The following is a 21,008-nucleotide window of genomic DNA, read 5'->3' as shown; positions in this document are numbered from 1 at the left end:
CAACCAATAAATCTACAGGCTTTCATTTTCATATTTTCTAAGAGGTAAAATAATTATTTTTTAAATTTTATTTGCACTCTAACTAAATCAGAGTTGTCTGCGTAAACGTACCACAGCGTCTTGGGCGTCGGGATCGGGGTTCAGAGCCTGTGGATTCAACAACTCCAACAGGCTGCATCACAGACAGAACATGAAGAAACTACTTCAGTCGAACAGTCTGGACACAAATTACTGCCTGACATAGTACTACACTACACAGCCACTTCATTAGGTACACCTTGGTAGTGGCAGGTTGGAGCTGCTTTTGTCTTTAGAGCCGATTTCATTTTACATGGCTCAGATTCAACAAGCTTCTGCAAACACTCCTCAGAGATTTTGGTCCATGTTAACAGGACATCATCACACAGCTGTTGCGTGCTTCACCACGTCTCAAAGATGCTCTTTTGGAGTGAGATTTGGTGAATGTGGAGGCCGCTGAGATGATGCTGAGAGGATGCTACGCTGTGGTCATAAAGGGATGGACACGGTCAGCAACAACACTCGGCGTGGAGTTACAGGCAGGATGGATCCATGCTGTTATGTTGTTCATGCCAAACTTTGACCCTGAACCATTGCAGCAGATATAAAGATTCATCAGGTCGTACAGTGTTTTTCTATCTTTTATTGTCCACTTTTGGCGAGTCTGTGTAAACAGAAGCCTCAGTTTCTGCTGTGTAGCTCTTCTGCTTCAAGACAGAGATGCTCTTCTGCACACCTTGGTTGACTTGCTATTGGCCTTCCTATCAACTCGAAGCCGTTCTGCCCTTCTCTGACCTTAAACAAGGCATTTTCTCCCCAGAGAACTGCTGCTCACTGATCAGCCAATCACACGGGGCCTGATATTTGTTAACAAGCAGTTAGATACAGGTGTGTCTAATACAGTGGCCGGTGAGTGGATTTTACAAGCAAACTCAAAGAAATGATTAACACACCTTTTATCCAAGCCAGTAATTGTATTTTCATCATCAGGTGCAGTTAACACAATTTAAAAAATAAATAAAATTGAATTAAATGAAAAACATTTCATGTCTTTACTCAGTGTTTATGTCTTATGGGGATCGAGGAAAGCTCAAAGACAGGAGCAGTATGGTTAAAACACAGTGTGCAGGAGCTTCTATCCTGTAACGTGTTTCTATCAGGTTGACCTGTGTCGTTGCTTCCTGAGAGAGAAAAACTGCAGCTCACCGTGCACAGGCCCAGTCCTTCTCACTGCGCTGGGTCTCCTCTGCTGGAGCCGAGGCGACAGATGTGCTGGAGCTGCTGATTAAAAGAGAAAATCAGAAACACGTTTAAAGTGAAGACAAAGATGCTGAATGTGGAGAAAGCACACATTATTATTAATATTAATTAATCTCATCAGATTTTCCCGGGAATGTGGAACAGTCTACTGGAATTCTGTTTAGGTATAAAAGGATAAAGATGGAAGAACTACACAGAGAAGGAGCTGCACACATGCCCGACATCACAGAAACACTAATTTTTACTCTGGTAGAATCTAAGAATATATTACGGGTGCAAAGATTCACGGTTCGATATTTTTTTCGATACAAATAAATGTTCATGCCTTTTTAATTTGTTATTTATTAAAGTTATAAAAGTACAGTTTTTAAATTTAATGTTGCTGAAACAAAAGTAATAAAAAAATTAATCTGATTGAGGAATCACTCATCTTTGAAAAAGAGAGTTTATTACAGAGAAATGGCTCTTTCAAAATAAAAGCTATACTATAGCTTCTTCTGGGCTATATTCTCAGCAGCATATTAAACATATCAGGTCCCTATAAGGAGAATCCTGTGCTAACGGCTGTCTAAATGACTCGGGTAAAGTTTGTAGCATGCTGCTTGTTGTTTTTGTCTGCTTCCACTTGTCTTTGCACTAGGATGCTGTCGGAGTAAATGTGCAGTCATATTCGTTGTGTTCCCACTAGTGCTGTCAGCGTTAATCTGAAATGACGTTAACGCCACAACACGGCAAATCTCTGTTAACGAGCTACCGCGGATCGCCTCATGCGTGGGGCTGGACGGCCAACACGTCGACAGTGCAGCCTAGGCAGAGTAGTCGAACGCAGATCCACTGAGCGCTCAACACAGACAGCATCGTCAGAAGGAAAGTTGATAAAATAAATTAAAAATGTTGTATTGTTCGATACATATGCGTACTGAACCGAAAGCACTGTATCGAACGGTTCAATATCGATACGAGTATCGTTGCACCCCTAATATATATGTAAAATGCAGGTCCTGTTGTTGCACTCCAACATACCCCTAAGAGTACTTAGTATGACCATTTGGTTTGGTTTTTCCTCATGCAGAGTACTCTACCTTGCCTCTTCATCCACCAAAGATTCAGCCTGACAGCTCTGAAGATTCTCAGCTCCTGGTTTCTCACTGCTGGGACAGACTGCAGTCAGTGAGGGGAACCCAACAAATGAAGCAATCAGCTCAGATAAAGACTACTATCTGGGCTAATTTTTGTCTTTTACCTCATCAGAGGCAACACCTCAGCTTCCTGCAGGGAAAACAAACCAAACAAGATTCTGGATTTTAGTTTCAGAAACATCACAGGATGGAACAGAGTTTAGTCACTAACAGCACCAAGTCTGTCCTGAGTCTGACCTCATAGCAGCCTGTTAAGGAATATATTCTAAAACACTTCTTCAGCAAAGAGAAACACACAGAACTCTTGCTAGCAAGGGCGGCCTCCTGTCTTTATTTTATACTTCAGTGAGTGTGAGTGTGTGTGTGTGTGTGTGTGTGTGGTCAGTGTGACCCCATAAAATCTTCCCTAAACCTGCTGGTCTCAAAGTCCAACAGTTCATCAAACCAAAAGGCACTTAGACTAAAACAAATATAGCTACGTTAATCCTACCATAAAACAATAAAACAAGGTACGACCTCTCCCATGCTCCTAGGATGTGGGGGTGAACACTCTAGAACAGGGGTGCCCAATCCCGGTCCTCGAGAGCTACCGTCCTGCAGCTTTTAGATGCATCCTTGTTCCCACACACCCGAATCAAATGAATGGCTTGTTATCAGGCCTTTGCCAAACACGATGGCATGCTGAAGAGGTAATCAAACCATTTGATTGAGCTGTGTTGGAGTGGGGATGCATCTAAAAGCTGCAGGATAGTAGCTCTCGAGGACCGGGATTGGGCAGCCCTGCTCTAGAATGTTACAGACCTCCTAGGATGAGACATTCTTTCAATATGCCACCAACTATATACTTCTACACACAAATGATTACATGCAGCATTCTACCATATGCAAACTTATATCACTAAAAGATTATACCGACTACTAAATACAATTTTCCATTGACACAGCCGTACCACACAGGCTCAAATGTTCTTACTATGAGCGGGTGGAAATCCAAATCTCAGTCAGGAGTGGGCGCATCATCTAAAAGCTGCTCTTTTTTCTGTACGAGTGCAGCAAACCTGCAGCACGTCAAGCCGACTGGACATTTACAACAACCAGCTGCTGACTGAGATGCTTCCTCCTGCATGAAGTATCAACTCAAACCTTCAGGAGGATTCATGCCTGCACGACACGTGTACATTAATGAGCGCCCCCTGCTGACACCGCTGGAGTACACGGCGGGCTCAGCTGTTAGAACCTAGTTGGTCCAACCTGCACCTGCAATGTTGGAAAATGCACTCACCTGGGGAGCTGCCAGCTCGGAACTGCTGCCCGGCTTCATAAACTGTAGAAACCTGTGAGGAGGGGGCGACAGCCCATCACACATGATGATATAAAACATCATGTGCCTGCGATCTGAGACTGTGGCCAACTCACCTGAACAGCTGATGGTTTTTTGTGAGGGCTGCAGCCAGAGACGAGTCTGCGTCGTCTGACGAGCTGCTGAAAAGTGAACAGAGGCCACTTGGTTGCTTTTAATCGGAACTCTGCTGAACTGAACAACTGAACGGGCGCTCACCTCTCAGCTGCGTCTGAGCCGCTCCCTGACTGGCTGTTTGGAGACAGCTGTTGTTTTGTGACCACTGACCGATGTTCACCTCCAGCCTTCACCAGCTTGTGTTGTACAATCTAAAGCAGAGACGTGAGAGTTCAGCACATGTGGTTGTTTCATTAGAACACAGATAAAAGTGAGTGAGCTAGCAGGGCTGCATACCTGAGGAAGCAGGGAAGGAGCTGTAAGCCAATCAGCTGCCCCCCCAGCTTCAACCAGACTCTGCTGATCTGGGACACAGAAACAAGCACCGGAACAAATACAGTCATATGAATAAGAAGGTGCACTCTCTTTCATGTTTCAGGCCATCAGCCCGACAAATAAAGCTCGGCAGCAATAAGATGAATGCAAAAGAACAAATCATGGCACTGCAGCGATCCAGAGCTCAGACTGAAAAGCTCATAAGAGCAGAAATGATGGTAGAGAAGTAGCCAATTGTTAAGAGCAGGTGTTGTTAAGCATTAATGCAAACTACCAGGTATTTTATTTCCTTTGTTTCCTGAGGGGCCACCACAGCAGATGGATCCATGTTTGATTTGTTGCAGACAAATCAAACATGGATGAAACCAACATGTGTTGAGAGCGGTGAGCCAGAGTTCATATATCTGTTTACCGGGAGGCGGTTGGGTTTGTGCTGTCGGCTTGGGGGAGACGCTCTGGGTTAAGATGCTGTAGGACAGCATCACAGGAAGTCGGTCTCCCTCCTCCAGGCCGTCGCCTGATTTTGTGCTGTAGTAGGCAAACCTCTTCGCCACCAAGTCGTCATTCACACAGATCTGTTTAAGAAAGGTTAATACAAACGTGATCACATGTCTCCAAACAAGTCTGCGTGCAAAATAAAGGCTTTTTAGTCAAACTTCACCTTGATGTCACCAACAGTCACGTAAAGCTTGATAGGGGTAGAGTCTGACTCAGGTTCAAGCAGCACGGCCTCCTTTAGGGTCGATGCTGTGAGATGAAAGACGAGTCGAGCTCAGAGATGCATCGCACCGAAACATAAAAACTAATGTTAATGGCGTTCAAGCAGCAGCAATAACACTCACCTTGCAGCAGCTTGTGCAGGAAGAGCGTGGCAGAGCTGTCCCACCGAGCTGACGGTCTGCAGAAAAACACAATAAATATCTGCAAATGTGCTCCGTTGTAGCCTCCAAACTACGTGAGATGAGCTCGCCTTACTTGAGCTCTGCCTTCTCCTCAAGCAGAGACACTCGCAGGGTTGTTGGTTTGATTCCCGCCAGGTGGAACTTTTGCACCCAGAAAGGCAGCTGAAGGAAGTTTTCCATTGCCACCCGGATCCTTTCAGAGGGGATAGAGTTAAAAACCAAACGGATGCAAAAAACCCCCCAAAAAAACAAAACAAACCACATATACACACACACACACACACAGGTCCATCATCCTATTCATGTAGCCCCTTCCGCCGGGGTTACATGAATAGGATGCAGGTGCAGGCTGTGTAAAGATGCCCCAGAGACAATCCAGCACATAACAGCAGGGTGCAAGATGCTAGCAGGCAAGGCATACATGGAACGCCATAACCAAGTGGCCGGCATAGTGTACAGGAACATCTGTGCCGAGTATAACCTGGAAGTCCCGAGGTCAAAATGGGAGATGCCCCCGAGGGTGGTGGAGAATGACCGAGCTAAGATCCTGTGGGACTTCCAGATACAGACGGACAAAATGGTGGTGGCTAACCAACCGGACATAGTGGTGGTAGACAAACAGAAGCAGACGGCCGTAGTGATCGATGTAGCGGTTCCGAATGACAGCAATATCAGGAAGAAGGAACACGAGAAGCTGGAGAAATACCAAGGGCTCAGAGAAGAGCTCGAGAGGATGTGGAGGGTGAAGGTAACGGTGGTCCCCGTGGTAATCGGAGCACTAGGTGCGGTGACTCCCAAGCTAGGCGAGTGGCTCCAGCAGATCCCGGGAACAACATCGGAGATCTCTGTCCAGAAGAGCGCAGTCCTGGGAACAGCTAAGATACTGCGCAGGACCCTCAAGCTCCCAGGCCTCTGGTAGAGGACCCGAGCTTGAAGGATAAACCGCCCGCAGGGGCGTGCTGGGTGTTTTTTTTTGTTTTGTTTTTTTCACACACCCCTGACATGAGTCTTCCTCTCATCATTCATATAACATTTGGTAGTAAATGCAGCGCAGCTCTCTGCACCTTCATGTCTAGAATCACGCAGCAGAACCAGTTTTAAAAAAAGTTTTCTTTCCTTTTTTTTTTTTTTTACAGCTCCCCACAGATTTAGATTTTCAAAATAAGAGCCTAGGGGAATAAATCAGTAACGGATTATCTAAAAATGGACCTCACTCTCCTCCTATCCCAGCATCCTCCTCTGTCATACCAACCGTCTGCATGTCCTCATAAAACTCCCCTGAAGTCTTCCTATTCTCCTCCGTAACAGATAGGCCTCCTGTATTTTTGTCTCCAAACCCATAAACCAAGACTAACAGACTAACAGAAACTAACAGAAAAGGAAGAAAACAGGTGGAGGACCACGTAGCTTAATCTGACACCCCACACTCACTGCAAAGAAGGAAAAAAAGAAAGGAAATAAAGGTTCTCCATAGGATAGTGCCAAGAAATTATAATGTAAGTGACATCCAGAAATGATAGGAGCCATTTTTAAAGAAAGACAAGAACATTTAAGACAAAATAATATGAGATGATGGTTATGGAATATTTTAAAACTGACAGATTGGGTCGGCGGTGCAGACACTGTGCACCGGCTCGTTGTGGTAAAGAGAGAGCTGAGTGTAACAGCAAAGTGTTCAGTGTTCCCCAGATAAGCTGGAGGAGGTCTGCACCACCCTCTCATGCACTAACACAGTCCCTCTCTTGGCACACAAAGGTCGTGTCCAAATTCATGGGCTGCATCCTCCTGAGGACCCAGCCTTCGCGGTCTACGTGGGCCGGGTCCTCAGAGGGTCGGGTAGGCCGGAAGTAAATGGCCGTGAAATTGGACGGTCTAGCCTTCAGATTAGCGTCACCGCTGTCTCGGTGGAGTTTAATAAACTCAGCCGTCAGGACACTGGCGTAAATTCTCGACCGTCTCACACTTCCGTTTAATCAGTTTTCTGTTTGACGTTTATTCAGCTGTGTGAAAACCAAGGAGGAGGGGGATTAATAAAGTTTTATTTTATCTAATCTAATAACTTTAATCTCAGTCAAACCGATTTACTCACAAACAAACAAAACATTGAAAAAAGCCCAACAATAACATTTGTAGGTTGTCTAAGTGACTTATATATCACGTTTAACCCGAGTAGCGAAAGTCCGCGGTGATCTGAAAATGATGTGCCGTTCTCGGCCGCATCAGTAACCCTCGAGCTCCCGGCTAGCTGTCGAGCTGGTGGGTAGCAGACGTCTCCGAAAACGTCGAAGCACTTTTGCAAATATGGGATATCTTGATAAACCGAGCAGATATTTGAAGTTTACACAGCTACTTTCTCGCCTGAAAATATGTTAAAAGTTTATTTTGTGACCCAGAAAGATTAGTATGAGTAATTTTAAAACTTAGTAGCGGCCGCCATTATTGGAAACTGGAGTTTGGCTGGGCCGCGCTATGAATTCTGGGATATGGTGGGCCACGAAGGACACACCCGTCGGCTGCATTCGGAGGAGTCTACGAATTTGGACAGCCTTCGGCGCGTCGCTGTGATGTAATCTGTCTACAAATGCGGCCTCAGGAGGATGCAGCCCATGAATTTGGACACGACCAAGGACACCGTGAAGCTCCTTCTATCCTTCTCTAAACAGTAAACGTTCCGGTCTCCATTCCACCTCCACTGGCTCCCCCCAGGGCTGTGTGCGCTCCCCCCTGCTCTTCATCATCTACACCGATGACTGCAGATCCACACAGCTCTGTCACCTGGTGAAATATGCTGACGACACAGTTCTCCTGTCAGGCCCCTCACAGCACCACGGGCCCACTCTGCAGGAGTTTGTAGAGTGGTGTGACAGATCCAAACTTGAACTGAATGTGAGCAAAACCAAAGAGATGGTGGTGACCTTCTCCAGTAGGCAGCCACCACCACCATCCACGGGAAGCCAGTGGAAGTAGTTGAGGAGTACAAATACCTGGGAACCATCTTTGACAACCTCCTGAAATTCTCTGCCAAGACAGAGGAGATTCTCAGGAAGTGCCACCGATGGCTATACCTCCTTAGGAAACTCAACTCCTTTGGAGTCAGCACACCCATCATGATGACTTTACTACGCCTTCCTGGAAAGCATCATGACCTTCTCCATTACCTGCTGGTTCCACTCCCTCAGCCTTCAGAACAAGAACAGACTGCAGCACACTGCATCAGTGTGCTCTAAAATCATTGGCCTGCCTGCCAGAACTCTGGCGCAGGTTTTCAACCAACAGGCACTTATAATGATAATGGTTGTAGCCGCTGCGATGCTTTCGACCACAACAGGCACAGCTAGATGACATCATCAACATGCGCTATCGCGATATAGTCAAAATCTCTATTGTTGGCCAAATTCATATCGTTCCTATCGTATATCGTTTATATCGCCCACCCCTACTTGAGACTCCAAACACGGTAAACCTCACAAATTTCTCACGTATCAAAACTGTCTCTCTCTTTCGCTCATTCCTAAAACTTCCCCCTCTTCCCAAACAACCAGATGCCACATGTTGCCATATCATTTTTTTGATTGGTCAACATGGTACATTTTTCCACCAATAGAGAAGGAGTTGTTTTCTTTTTTCACCAATAACTGTTGTTTTTCACTCACAAGCAAAGCGTGTTTGCTAGCGCTTAGAAAACGCCGTTTTCTACACTGCAGACTTCTCCCACAATTCCACCCAGTGCTTCCTGCAGAAGTTCTCTGATGACTCTGCAATAGTCGGCCTCATCACTGATGGGGACGACAAGGAGTACAGAGGTCTGACCCAAGACTTTGTGGACTGGTGCCAGCAGAACTACCTCCAGATTAGGGCTGAACGATATATCGCATTTGCGATAATATCGCGACATGATCAAGTGCAATTTTCTAACCGCAAAGGCTGCGATTATACGCTGCGATTATACTCCGTTTACGTGACATGCGCGAGTAAAACATGTGATATGATCAAACGAGATTGTCTAACCACAGAGGCTGCACTCTGGTCACGTGACACGGGGAGCAAAGTTTTGAAACAGTCTACCGAGAGTGAACTAGCAAGCAAAGCTGTAGCCTACACAATGGCCTCAGGTTCAACAGAACCAGAGCCTGCGGGGATGCTAGTACCAAAGAGGAATGGAACATCAGCCGTGTGGGAATATTTTGGGTTTAAAACAGATGATGTCGCACAGAGTCAGGTACTGTGTAAAACCTGTCTTGGTAGAGTTTCTACATCTCGCGGAAACACTACGAATTTGTACCAGCACCTTAAGACTCGGCACAAAACAGAGTATGGTAGATGTATGGCTAAAAAATCAAGTAGTGTGCAGAATAAACCTAGTAACGTTACTCGGCAAGGATCACTGACCGAACTGTTTGATGGTGTTACGCCATATGAACGCACTTCAAAACGGCACGTGGAAATCACCAAAGCAGTAACCCACTGCATCGCGAAAGACATGATGCCCGTCAATACGGTGACCAAGCCTGGGTTCAATAATTTGGTAACTACACTGGATAAGAGGTACAGAATGCCCTCCCGCACGTATTTCAGTCAGACTGCAATACCCGAGCTACATATGCAATGTAGGCGGAGGGTCGCAGCGGAGTTAAAGGCTGTTGAGTTTTTTGCGGCGACAACAGACATGTGGTCAAGCCGTACAGCAGAGCCCTATCAAAGTCTGACGGTGCATTACATTACCGAAGACCTCCACCTCGAAGCTCGCAGCCTACAAACGGCCTACTTCCCCGAAGACCACACAGGGGAAAACATTGCTGCTGGCCTGAGAGAGGGGCTTGCGTGTTGGGATCTCCCTGAAGACAACCTTGTCTGCATAACGACGGACAATGCGTCAAATATGGTGAAAGCAGCACAGCTGAACGAATGGACCAGGCTCCAGTGTTTCGGACACAGATTACATCTTGCTATTGGTAAGTTACTGCCGTGAGAGAGAGAGAGAGAGTGTGTGCGTGTGCATGCATGTATGTGCGAGCCTGTGTATCACTCTCTCCTACAAACACACCACACTATTATTTATCTTGTTCTTTACTGCTGTTAATTCTAGATATGTTATGTCAACCCCACCCTGATGTACCCACCTCTTCTTATGTATTTTCTTTTTTGTTTTTGTCTTATGGTCTTATGTTCTTGTATGTCATGATGTATGTAACAGTAGCTTTGGCAACACTGTTCCCATAGTCATGCTAATAAAGCAACTTTGAATTTGAGAGAGAGAGAGAGAAATGGTGAAACCTTGCATCATAACTGCAATTGTATGTCTAACACTAATTTTACTTTTTACTTTATTTTTTTTTCCCTCCAGAAAATGCAATCAAAGATGGTAGAGTATCAAGAGCAATTGGGCTGTGCAAGAAGTTGGTGGGGCACTTCTCGCACAGTTGGAAGAAAAAGGCAGCTCTCACTGAGGCACAGAAGGAGCTTAAGCTTCCTGAGCACTCTCTCATTACTGAGTGCCCTACAAGATGGGGGTCCAAAGAGAAAATGATTGCCAGAGTGCTGGAACAGATGAAAGCCATATCGCAGGTATTGACAGGTGACCGACATGCACGCTCCCTCATCCCAACCTGGCAGGATGCTGAAGTGTTGGAGTCCATTCATAAGGCACTGCATCCTCTCTCCGAATTTACTGATGCTCTTTCTGGAGAAGAGTATGTGAGCATCTCCTACCTCAAGCCAGTTCTCCATCTTCTGGCAACATCAGTCTTGGCTGAAGATGCTGCGGACACTGATCTGACTAGATCAATTAAAACCAAGGTCCTGGCATACCTCAACGACAAGTATAGTGACCTCAACACCCAGGAGCTTTTGGATGTTGCGTCGTTCATGGACCCTAGGTTCAAAACGCAATACATCAGCGCAGACAACCTTCCTGCCATTAAGGCCCGACTGAAGACAGAAATGGTGGAATCGGCTAGACGTACACATAATCAGGTAAATCCTTGAAAATTATATTTCCACAAACACATAATATTTAAAAATAAGCTAACTGCAAAACTAATGTCTCTCTTCCCATCTGGCAGGAGAAGAGGTCTCGCACTGAAACTGCTCAAAATTCTCCAAGTGCACAGGCCTCTGGGGGAAAGGCAAAGAAGACTATTGGTAGTCTTTTTAAAACCAGTGCGGCCTCTTCAGCTTTGCCTCTGCCACTTGAAGATGTCGTGGAGGCAGAGTTGAATAGTTACCTGTTGACCCCTGTCATTGACGGAGAGGATGATCCCTTAGCCTGGTGGATGGTGCACAACATTCACTTTCCACGACTGTGCAAGATGGCCCGCAAATATCTGTGTGTGCCAGCCACAAGTGCCCCCTCAGAGCGTCTGTTCAGCACTGGAGGGAATATAGTGACCTGCACTCGCTCATCCTTAAAGCCAGCAAAAGTAGATATGCTAGTCTTCCTAGCAAAAAACCTGTGAGCTAGGATGATTATGGCTAGCTGAGCCGTACTCATTGTGCACTTTAGTTTGTGCTGTGTTGCTGTTACTTACTGCAGATAATCAAGATGTTCAGCCAGTTTTAATTTAAAGGCGTGTTTGTGTGTGTGTTTATACAATTGCTATTATGTTTGCACTTTATGTGTAATGTTACTGACTACAGTAAGATGTGTGTATTTTTTATTTATTAGTTTTATTTATTTAATATTATTTTTTAATTTAATGACTGTCTAGTAGTTCACAGATGTCGAAAAACTGAGTGTGGTAAAGCCACTGATTTATTTTATTTATATTTCTGCAATCTGCACATTGTACTGACTTTCATTTTAATGTTTACACCAGGGTTCCTTGTCAGCACTTTATGCTCAGATGTTTGTAAGCTAAAAATAAACTATTGTGTATGTTCAAATATACTGTTGTGATTGAAGAAGTTAAATAAAAATGTCAGTCATCAATTCATGCATCACCTCATGTCATCATAACAGAGGTCTGTCTTCCAGGAAAGAACAGTTTAAAATTAATGTAATATAGTATTGGCCATACTATATGATGTATTGCTTGTCTTTGTTTAATAATACAGAAGACAAAGACCTTAAAAAATAATCGCATATCGCATCGCAATCGCAATATTGGGGCAAAAAAATCGCAATTAGATTATTTTCCATAATCGTTCAGCCCTACTCCAGATCAACGCCAGTAAAACCAAGGAACTGGTGGTAGACTTCCGCAGGCACAAGCATTCTCCACTGCAACCACTGAACATCCAAGGTATGGACATTGAGGCTGTGGACAGCTACAGGTACCTTGGTGTTCATCTGAACAATAGACTGGACTGGACTCATAACTCAGACGCCCTCTACAGGAAAGGGCAGAGCAGGCTGTACCTGCTGCGGAGACTCAGGTCGTTTGGGGTGGAGGGCCCACTCCTGAAGAAATTCTATGACTCTGTTGTGGCTTCTGCTATCTTTTATGGCGTGGTCTGCTGGGGCGGCAGCATCTCTGCTGGGGACAGGAAGAGACTGAACAGGGTGATCCGAAGGGCCAGCTCTGTTCTAGGATGCCCTCTGGACCCAGTGGAGGTGGTGAGTGACAGGAGAACGGCGGCTAAGCTGTCATCCCTGATGGACAACATCTCCCACCCCATGCAGCAGACTGTGACAGCACTGAGCAGCTCCTTCAGTGGGAGACTGCGGCACCCACGGTGTGGGACGGAGAGATTTCGCAGGTCTTTCCTCCCCACTGCTGTCAGACTCCATAATAAAGACTTTAACTGATCAAGCACACACATCCATACATATGCAATAATACTAAGTGCAATAATCCTTTCTGTCATCGTTGTATTTTTACTCAGTTGTATATAGTATTTGTATTTGTATTCTATTTTTATCTTATTGTATATTTATTTTATTCTACTGTATATAGTATTTTATTCTATTCTGTACAGTTGTGTACTGTATTTATTCTTATTGTATTCTAATTTTTGCCTCATAACTTTTGCACTGTCCACTTCCTGCTGTGACAAAACAAATTTCCCACGTGTGGGACTAATAAAGGTTATCTTATCTTATCTTATCTTATCTTTTACAGTTTCTTCCCGGAGTAAACGCCACTGTTTTACTGAAAACAAAAAACATCGGTTTTACGTGGCCTATCACACAATTTAAACACTGGTATACAGTTTGAAGTCCGCACGTTCGACCCAAGTTGAAATGGAGACTCTGGGCCCGTCGACCCCAGAGGGTTAACCAGAAAGCCTTAAGTTGGCTAGTTATGTATCAGGCTAATGTTTAAAGCTTTCACTTGAGTAAATTAACTCATATTACTGCTAAATAATGTTAGCTAAGTTCACAGCATATTCCATAACAGCGCTGCCATACTGCATCACACTCAGTGCATTTCAATCATTTCTCCAGCGAGTCTGATATCAAAATAATAATCATAATTTTAAAAAATAGCGTGTGTAACGTACACGTACTGGAAAATTATTTACTAGGACTCAACTATCATGCGACTGGAGAGCGCAAACTCCGCCATTGTTGTTTTCCATCAAACACTCATTAAAACAGCGACCTACAGGAATGTTAGCGCAGCGGTCTCCAACATTTTTTGCGCCACGGACCGGTTTATGCCCGACAATATTTTCACCGACCGGCCTTTAAGGTGTCGCGGATAAATACAACAAAATAAAACCAGTACCGGTACAGAAAAAAAGGAGATTTATTCATAACACACGTGAAAAGACCCAGGAAAACCGAGTAAACGATAAAAACCCTGAAAACCACACATTTCACACCTGAGCCTCAACTCTCGGCCCGGTACCGGTCCGAGGCCCGGGGACCGCTGTGTTAGCGCACTCATCCTCGACTGTCCGAGGGAGGGGTGGGGTCACATATTGAAACAGACACAAGGCAGCCAGGCGGGGAAAATTTGCCTCTACAGTTTGCGACTCATTTTATTTCTCTATCTGATAAGAAAACTATTCAATCAGATAGTTATTTGTGGTGAATGAAATACAGCTACACTTTCAAGCACCACATCTGATATTCAAGCACTTTTCAAACCTTGAAAAGACAACATTAAAATCCAAGTATTTTCAATGATTTCAAGCACCCGTACGAACCCTGTAATTTCAATGCTCCCCTCTGGGCGGCGCCTCCGCTGCATTTCCTGCAGGACTGAGAGGAGGAGCGCCACCTTTGTCCCCAAAGCCCCTCTGCTTTTTAGCTCCAGCCGATAAGAACATTTCCAACACCAGAAACATAAACTACTCTACGCTCTTTATACTGCCGACACTTTACTCCATTTTAGTCACTTACAGTTATTTATTCACCTTTCAGTCACTTTAATTTTGAAATTGTGTACTTTTAAAACTGTGTATATACTGTATATCCTGTGTATTTATTATCTCACTCTTTTTGCCTGTTTAGGCACTGTCCTTATCTTCAATGTCATGCTGCTCTGTTGTATCTTAATTGCCCCTTGGGGATAAATAAAGTCTCTCTGATTCTGAAGTCTGTGTGTGGGAAGCCATGTTTTAGCAGTATCAGTTATGTTAAATGTGTTAAATATGAGGATTATCAGTTAGATTTAACCTGAAACCTTATATTTTATTCTGAAGCACTTAAATCTAACCAGCTTTAAAGGCGCTGCAAAGTCTAACTGAAGGCCCAACAGGTTTAAGATTACAGGCTGAAAATGTTCTTGCATGAAGCCTAAAGATATATTGTGTCCACTATTCTGACCCGACTGTTGTGTGTGTGATATGAGGTGGAAGCAGTTTTTCCCAAGCTGCTCTGGTCTTACTGCTCTGAGGGGACGACGACTTTCTCTCCGTGGTCGACCAGAAAGCAACAAGCTTGACAGGAAACCGAGTCCACGAAGATCGACTCCACCACGGCCCGAAACCACGACTTCTTTACCGCCCAGTACACCACATACACCTGACAGGAAAGCACACACAAATCTCCTTACTCTATCACCTCGCCCAACGCAGGAGCGACAATGTTTCTGACGTCTTGATACCCGTCCTTCCTCCAACGACGTAGGCTTTAGCGTGCACACGTCCTGCGTGGTGTCGCGGTAGAAGAGGTTCATCTGAAAATGTAGCTTTTTGTAATGTTCTGAAGTCTCCACATCGCCGCTGAGACCCAAAATGGCACCCCAGAGACACGATGGGTTCTCCACCTGCAGAGTTCAGTTTGAAGTACACATCATCATCACTGTGCTGCATAGAAAGGTATGTTTTGCACCTCTTGATGCTCAGCTTGAACTTCACTTAAATACCTAACTTACATTTTGACAAATTAAAGAAAATAAAGTCTTCAATCTTTGCATTTCATTATTACACTTATTTTGTTTCACCCTCTCCCAGTGACATGTGACAAATTTCCCACGTGGGGAACTAATAAAGGCTATCTTCTGTTATGGAGGTGACAAGTAATCACACCTGAAACACCTTTGTGATAAGTGATATTTTAAAGGTTTAACCCTTTAGCACATGAATCATGACAACCACAATCAGGATTTTTTTATTCATCTTTAGGCATGAAAAGACGGTTTTTGAATTTCATTTTTTTTTAAACATACTTTTCTAAGATTTGGTTGGTTTTTTTTACATGTCCACTTAGGTGGCTACCACTCCACGGGCTGACCAGTGGGTGGCAGAGTATGAAGGGACACATGTGTCCAATGTAGTGTTTTATGTGCAAATACACCATCAACACTGACACAAATACAAGAAAACAGCCTTTGAATAGCTGTCCACTGTAGTGACCACTGTGCGTGAAAGGGTTAAATACACCAACTACATCTGCTGGGCATCAAAACTGAACCCGTGAGCCACGTTTAGCTAATTAAAGCAGTAACACAGCCATTAAAGGATCACGTACCTTCAGAACAGATATTTTCACCATTTCTTTATTTCGTCAGTCCGAAAGCAGCGACACTGGAAGAAAACAGTCGCATTTAACAGATTTACCGTTTCTCGAACGCCAACTGTTTAAACTTGAGCCCCGTTAGCTAACGTTAGCTCGCCAGCTACGCTCCGTTTTACTGAAATTTCAAATGATAAAAAGAAGAAGAAACATTTTTCAGTCTTCGGTTAAAACAACTTTTTCCCTGTAACTTGTTTCTGTTTAGCGTCGAATTCGCAGGTCGAACGTACCTGTTTGTGGGCGAAAGCAGCAGCGAGTGTAAGGCGCGAAGAAAGGCAGACGGAGGGGTCAGTGCCGAGTCTGACCGGTAGAGGGCGCTACGGTGCCAGCCTTTTCCTTATTGTAAAAATTTATTTATTTTGTATTAATTTTATCCATTAAAATATGTTCGTGTATAAAACATGATTGAAGAAAAGGCTGGGAAATTTACCAAATAAATTCCAAGAAAGAAAGCTTAATAATTTACAAGAAAAAATAAAAATAATAAATGAGAATAAAAATAAGATTAAGAAATTCCTATAAAAAATATATTAAAATATAATAATAATATATAATATAATAAAATAATTTTAATTTAAAAGAAAAAAACGCCATAAAACCCGATTCCCTAAGAGGAAAAACCCACAAAAAAACGTTAGAAAAAAATCTTTAAAAAAGGGGGGGAGGCGGAGGGGGATCTAGGAGAGAAAAAAAAAACACAAATATTTTTAGCACGCATTTTGTCATTTTTACACTGTCCGATGACAAAAGAACTTCCCTCGGGATAAATAAAGTTCTTATATTATCTAGGCCGTGCAGGTGCGCTCTTCCTCCTGTCCTCCAGGGGGCGACGTGGAGGTGTATGTCCGTCATCTGAACACAGGCAGGAAAGGAGGAAAAGAAATGGGGGATTGTGACATTACAAACTGGCATTGAATTACTGGGCAAGTTTACAAGGACATGGTCAAGATCATCCGACAAAAACTGTTTTCCAACCGTGCTGGGATAAAGAGAAAGGTGAACTGAAGAGCTTTGGGTGGACAGTGGGACAGAAAGCAGCTGAACTTAATCTGGACAAGATCAACATAAGTCAAACAGCACCGTTGCCTACAATACCACCATGGATGCTCCCTGATGCAGTAGCATATTTCACATTGTTAAACAAAAAGAACAAGGAGAGGGGGTTTATCTTCACATACAGCGCAGGAATATATTAATCAGTATTGTAGTTGTGTCAAAATCTACATAGATGCATCAAAGAATACAGCCAACCAAAGCGGGATAGCCTTTATTGTTCCTGAATTTAATATCAAAGTAGGGAAAAGGATCAGTGACGATTTATCAGTGTGCACAGGAGAAATGGTTTCATTATTGTTAGCAGTCCAGTGGGTTGAAGAAACAAAACCACTAAGTTCTGTGATATGTTCAGACTCGAGCTCATCACCGGCCGGTCTGCAAGACAGTCACTCAGAATGCAGACTGACATTCTGATAGAGATCCAGCAAACATTACTCAGAATAATTATGATGGGGCTTGTGGTCACATTCTTATGGTTACCAGCACATCATGAAGTTAAAGGAAATGAAACGGCAAATAGGACAGCAAAAGAAGCAACAAGGAGACCGATGGTAGGTATGGATATTAGTGTTAGTGGGACGGAGATCAAGAGTAGAATGGGATACAAAATGAAGGAAAGGTGGCAAAAGCAAGCGGAGGAAGAGAGGAAAGGGCGATGGTTTTACAAAGTCCAATTTTTTGTCATTTCGGTCCACACTCCACACCAGCTGGTGGCGGTAGTGCACCATTTTGCTGTTTGCCAACTGCCAATAAACCCTATAAAGAAGAAGAAGGAGGAAGCGAGTTAACTTATGGAGCCAAAAGCGAACCCTGGTAGCTAACGTCCTACAGTCACCCAAGGCAACTTTAACCCGCTGTGGCGCTCAGCTGCATGGAGAACAAAGCGCCTGAGCTGCTTAACGCGGTTCCTCCTTACGGACACATGATCTGCAGCGACAAATGGAGAAATTCGTCCTTCATTCAGGGTTTGAAAGGTAAATAAGCACCACGAACCCGGAGTAATAAATATTCACCAAAAATCAGACGAGAACCCGCCTTTAACGTTTTATTATAAAAGTACTGACTTTTAATACTTTTAAGGTTGTGTTTATGGGGGGAGTTCTGCATGAAACGCAAAACGCGTGTAGATGTGAAGCCTTATTTTATAGTTCCTGAATTATTTATACTGTGTTAAGTATAGTTTATTTTCAATAGAACATATTTTTTGATGCCAGAGTTTAATGTTAATGTTCAAATATGATGATAATAATATTTTCAAACAAATTCATGCTCTCAGAATTTATTATTAAACTTCAGCTACACTTTTTAAATGATATATTCATAAAACTCATAGTATCAGATATTTGGCCTAAAATTGAATGACAGCTTACGTAGCTCTGTAAATATAGCTATTTGATTTCATCACAAAAATCTGTATTTTATGAGCAATAACAGCAGAGGGCTGCAACTTGGCAGTTTTTCCCTTATTAAGATGTGAATCAGTGAGGTGGTCAGACTGGAAGCATTTGGTGAGTTGACATAAAGTACAGTGCTTTAAAAGCGTCGTGTCGATGTGCAGAACCCAGCAGCATGAACAGCTCGATTTCCCTGTGTTTAAACTGTCCAACAACACTCCTGAGGTTCAGTACGGTGAAATACCTCAGTCACTTTATTACTGATCAAATGAATGATGACGACACATACAGACAGCGGTGTGAGTTCTGTGTGCAGGCAGCTTCTCTTCAGTTTCAGTTAAAGCGGCTTTAATTGCACACCGTTATATACTGCCCCCTTGTGGTCGTCTGACGCGCAACGTAGAATGCAGAAGCCGCTTGTTGCATGTAATGATGCAGTGAGGGGGCAGTGTCAGTCAGATGTTTGTAGCTGTGGGTGTTTGGACTTTTAAAGCACTTTTAAGAAATGTAATGTTTGCTTTTAGAGAAGGACTGGATGGCTCTAGTAACAGTATGCTTTTAGCACCCACAGATCCACACACAGTGAGTGCTTCCCGCTCTGGCTAAAGTGTTTGTGTATTTAGTGCAATGAATTTGCATCTGCTGCAGGTGGAGGTGTGAAAATCATCTTTGAGACGGAGCTCGGAGTGGCAGATTTCCTCCTGCCCAACAAAAGCAGTGTCCTCTACGTCTCTGAGTGTGACATCATCGCAGGAAGCAGCTACAAGAGGAAGGTGGTTCGCTACAGGAACGTAAGTTTGATGTGGAACCTGGAAGCTTCTCGATGATGTTCAGGTTGATATTGGAGGCGCTCCTCGTGTTTGTTTTCAGGCTGGGAGCAGCTTCCAGGAGCTGGTGTTGGTGGAGAAGACCAGACTCAGCGAGCAGTACTTCCCCGCTGTGCAGAAGTTTGTGGTGTTTGACCTCGGCCTGTCTCTGCTGCCCATCAGCGGGCAGGCCGACGCCTCACAGCTCATCGCTCAGATGGTAAGATTTCCAGAATGTGTTGATTTTTAGTCCTTAACTCTGGGTTACGGTACATAAAATCATTTTGCGTTGTTTTTCTCTATGATGTCACATTTTGTAAGTGTGTCATAAAAATATTAAACCCTGCGTAACAAAAAGGATTCAAACCAATCAGAACAAAAGACCAATCAAAGCTGGCCTTCTTGTTGAATTTGAGGCTTGTTCTTGTTGTCTCCAGGTTCACGGGGAGGGTCGGGAGAACCCCTTCAGGAGGAAGAGCTCGTCCCGCCTGCTGGACCCTCTGGTCCTGGCTCTGGTCCAGCAGATCCCCGGGGTGGGCAAGGTCAAAGCTCTGGTGCTGTTGCGGCACTTCTCCAGCATCCAGCAGCTCTGCAACGCCTCCCCCGGCGAGCTGGAGCCCATCGTGGGCCAGGCTGGCGCTCAGCAGATCCATAGCTTCTTCCACAAACACACCTGAACAGCTCAGTTCAGATTACAGTGGCCAAAATCCAGCCTTGAGACTGAAGTTCCTGCAGCATCGATTCACACTGAGAGACAACAGTCCTGGTTCCCAGAGCTGAGATGTCTGCACGAGGAGGCTGAAGAAAATGTTTTTACTCTGGCTTGCAGTTGCTGGTTAGGTTGAAGCAATAAAACCTGCACGGTTAAAATGAGGTAAAGGTTGGCGTTTGGGGGAGAATAACCCCGTCGCAGCAGGAATCCTGATCCATCTCACTAATAGAAAAAAACCGTAGTTTAAATTGACGAGTAAATCAGGATTATTTGACACCCCAGGAATGAGAACAGTCACTGGACGATCAGGGCCATCACTCCTGATCAGAGCCGGGTGACCATGACCTGCACAGCAAACGGCACTTTTCACAGTGGTGCCTCAGGTCAGGCACGCTCCTCATCTTCATCGACATTCACGGTGTTTGCATCCTGAGATGTGTGAGAGCGAAGGCTTCCTGCAAACTGCCTGACGTGTGTCGCTCTAAACCAGGCGCCAGGCTGATGCAAGAATTACTCGCACATTTGTGTCTCTGAGACGACGGTTTGCAGCGCAGCCTTCAGCGTGAGCAGGAAGCGTTGGAGGCAGCGTTAACCTAACATGTTGCCCAGTGTGTTCCCAACTGTCACTGGCCACAGAGCTGAGCCTGAGCTAATTCCACGACTCGGTTCATGTGCCGATTTTTACTCTGCATTATTTATTTTGACCTGAATGATGGTTCAGTTTTAAAGGACGGACTCGGACATCAGTTTGCCTCCTGAGCAGAGAAAAGTTTCCAGATTTTGAATGCATGCAAAACTGTTTTCTACGACTGTGAAATAAAAATAAAAACAAAGTTTCGCATTTTTTCTTTTTATTGCTTTAAAAATACCTGAAAGTATTATTCTGATGAAATGAGCTGCAGGTTATTCCTGTGTGACCGACTCATTTCAGTCGGAGGATACTAACACATGCACAGACTGCATATGTTGGGGTGTGTGTTACACTTTGAAATTTGGCACACTCAACTACATTAATATCTGTAA

General features: G+C 44.2%; 3 protein-coding genes across 3 annotated transcripts in view; 2 read left to right on the top strand and 1 right to left on the bottom strand.

The window, feature by feature from the left end:
- The window catches only part of tdrd12 (tudor domain containing 12), a 30,270-nt gene extending 14,794 nt beyond the window's left edge, over positions 1 to 15,476 (bottom strand). The window contains exons 1-15 of the mRNA XM_082540124.1: positions 15,377 to 15,476; positions 15,107 to 15,268; positions 14,888 to 15,024; positions 5,185 to 5,304; positions 5,052 to 5,107; positions 4,871 to 4,956; positions 4,622 to 4,784; positions 4,171 to 4,238; positions 3,976 to 4,085; positions 3,834 to 3,899; positions 3,700 to 3,751; positions 2,522 to 2,547; positions 2,361 to 2,429; positions 1,225 to 1,299; positions 112 to 172 (exon numbers count right to left, since the gene is read on the bottom strand). Coding sequence (XP_082396250.1) covers positions 112 to 172; positions 1,225 to 1,299; positions 2,361 to 2,429; positions 2,522 to 2,547; positions 3,700 to 3,751; positions 3,834 to 3,899; positions 3,976 to 4,085; positions 4,171 to 4,238; positions 4,622 to 4,784; positions 4,871 to 4,956; positions 5,052 to 5,107; positions 5,185 to 5,304; positions 14,888 to 15,024; positions 15,107 to 15,268; positions 15,377 to 15,418 — 1,293 coding nt within the window. The 5' untranslated portion in view covers positions 15,419 to 15,476. The remainder of the gene's footprint in view (positions 1 to 111; positions 173 to 1,224; positions 1,300 to 2,360; positions 2,430 to 2,521; positions 2,548 to 3,699; positions 3,752 to 3,833; positions 3,900 to 3,975; positions 4,086 to 4,170; positions 4,239 to 4,621; positions 4,785 to 4,870; positions 4,957 to 5,051; positions 5,108 to 5,184; positions 5,305 to 14,887; positions 15,025 to 15,106; positions 15,269 to 15,376) is intronic.
- On the top strand, positions 9,778 to 11,566 carry LOC309711503 (E3 SUMO-protein ligase ZBED1-like; the record flags this gene model as incomplete). The annotated part of the gene is made up of 3 exons (XM_082541896.1): positions 9,778 to 10,063; positions 10,456 to 11,084; positions 11,174 to 11,566. 3 exons carry the CDS (start codon positions 9,778 to 9,780, stop codon positions 11,564 to 11,566), a joined length of 1,308 nt encoding a protein of 435 aa, XP_082398022.1.
- A 1,422-nt stretch (positions 15,477 to 16,898) lies between the features above and the next one.
- faap24 (FA core complex associated protein 24) lies at positions 16,899 to 20,809 on the top strand. Its single transcript, XM_082542843.1, has 4 exons — positions 16,899 to 18,047; positions 19,116 to 19,258; positions 19,338 to 19,493; positions 19,711 to 20,809. The coding sequence occupies exons 1-4, from the start codon at positions 17,945 to 17,947 to the stop codon at positions 19,948 to 19,950; spliced, it is 642 nt and encodes a 213-aa protein (XP_082398969.1). The 5' UTR covers positions 16,899 to 17,944; the 3' UTR covers positions 19,951 to 20,809.
- Positions 20,810 to 21,008: the final 199 nt, after the last annotated feature.

The sequence above is a fragment of the Aulonocara stuartgranti genome, assembly GCF_965226115.1.
Source record: "Aulonocara stuartgranti genome assembly, chromosome: 7".
Lineage (NCBI taxonomy): Eukaryota > Metazoa > Chordata > Actinopteri > Cichliformes > Cichlidae > Aulonocara > Aulonocara stuartgranti.
This window is presented reverse-complemented; position numbering and strand designations above follow the sequence as displayed.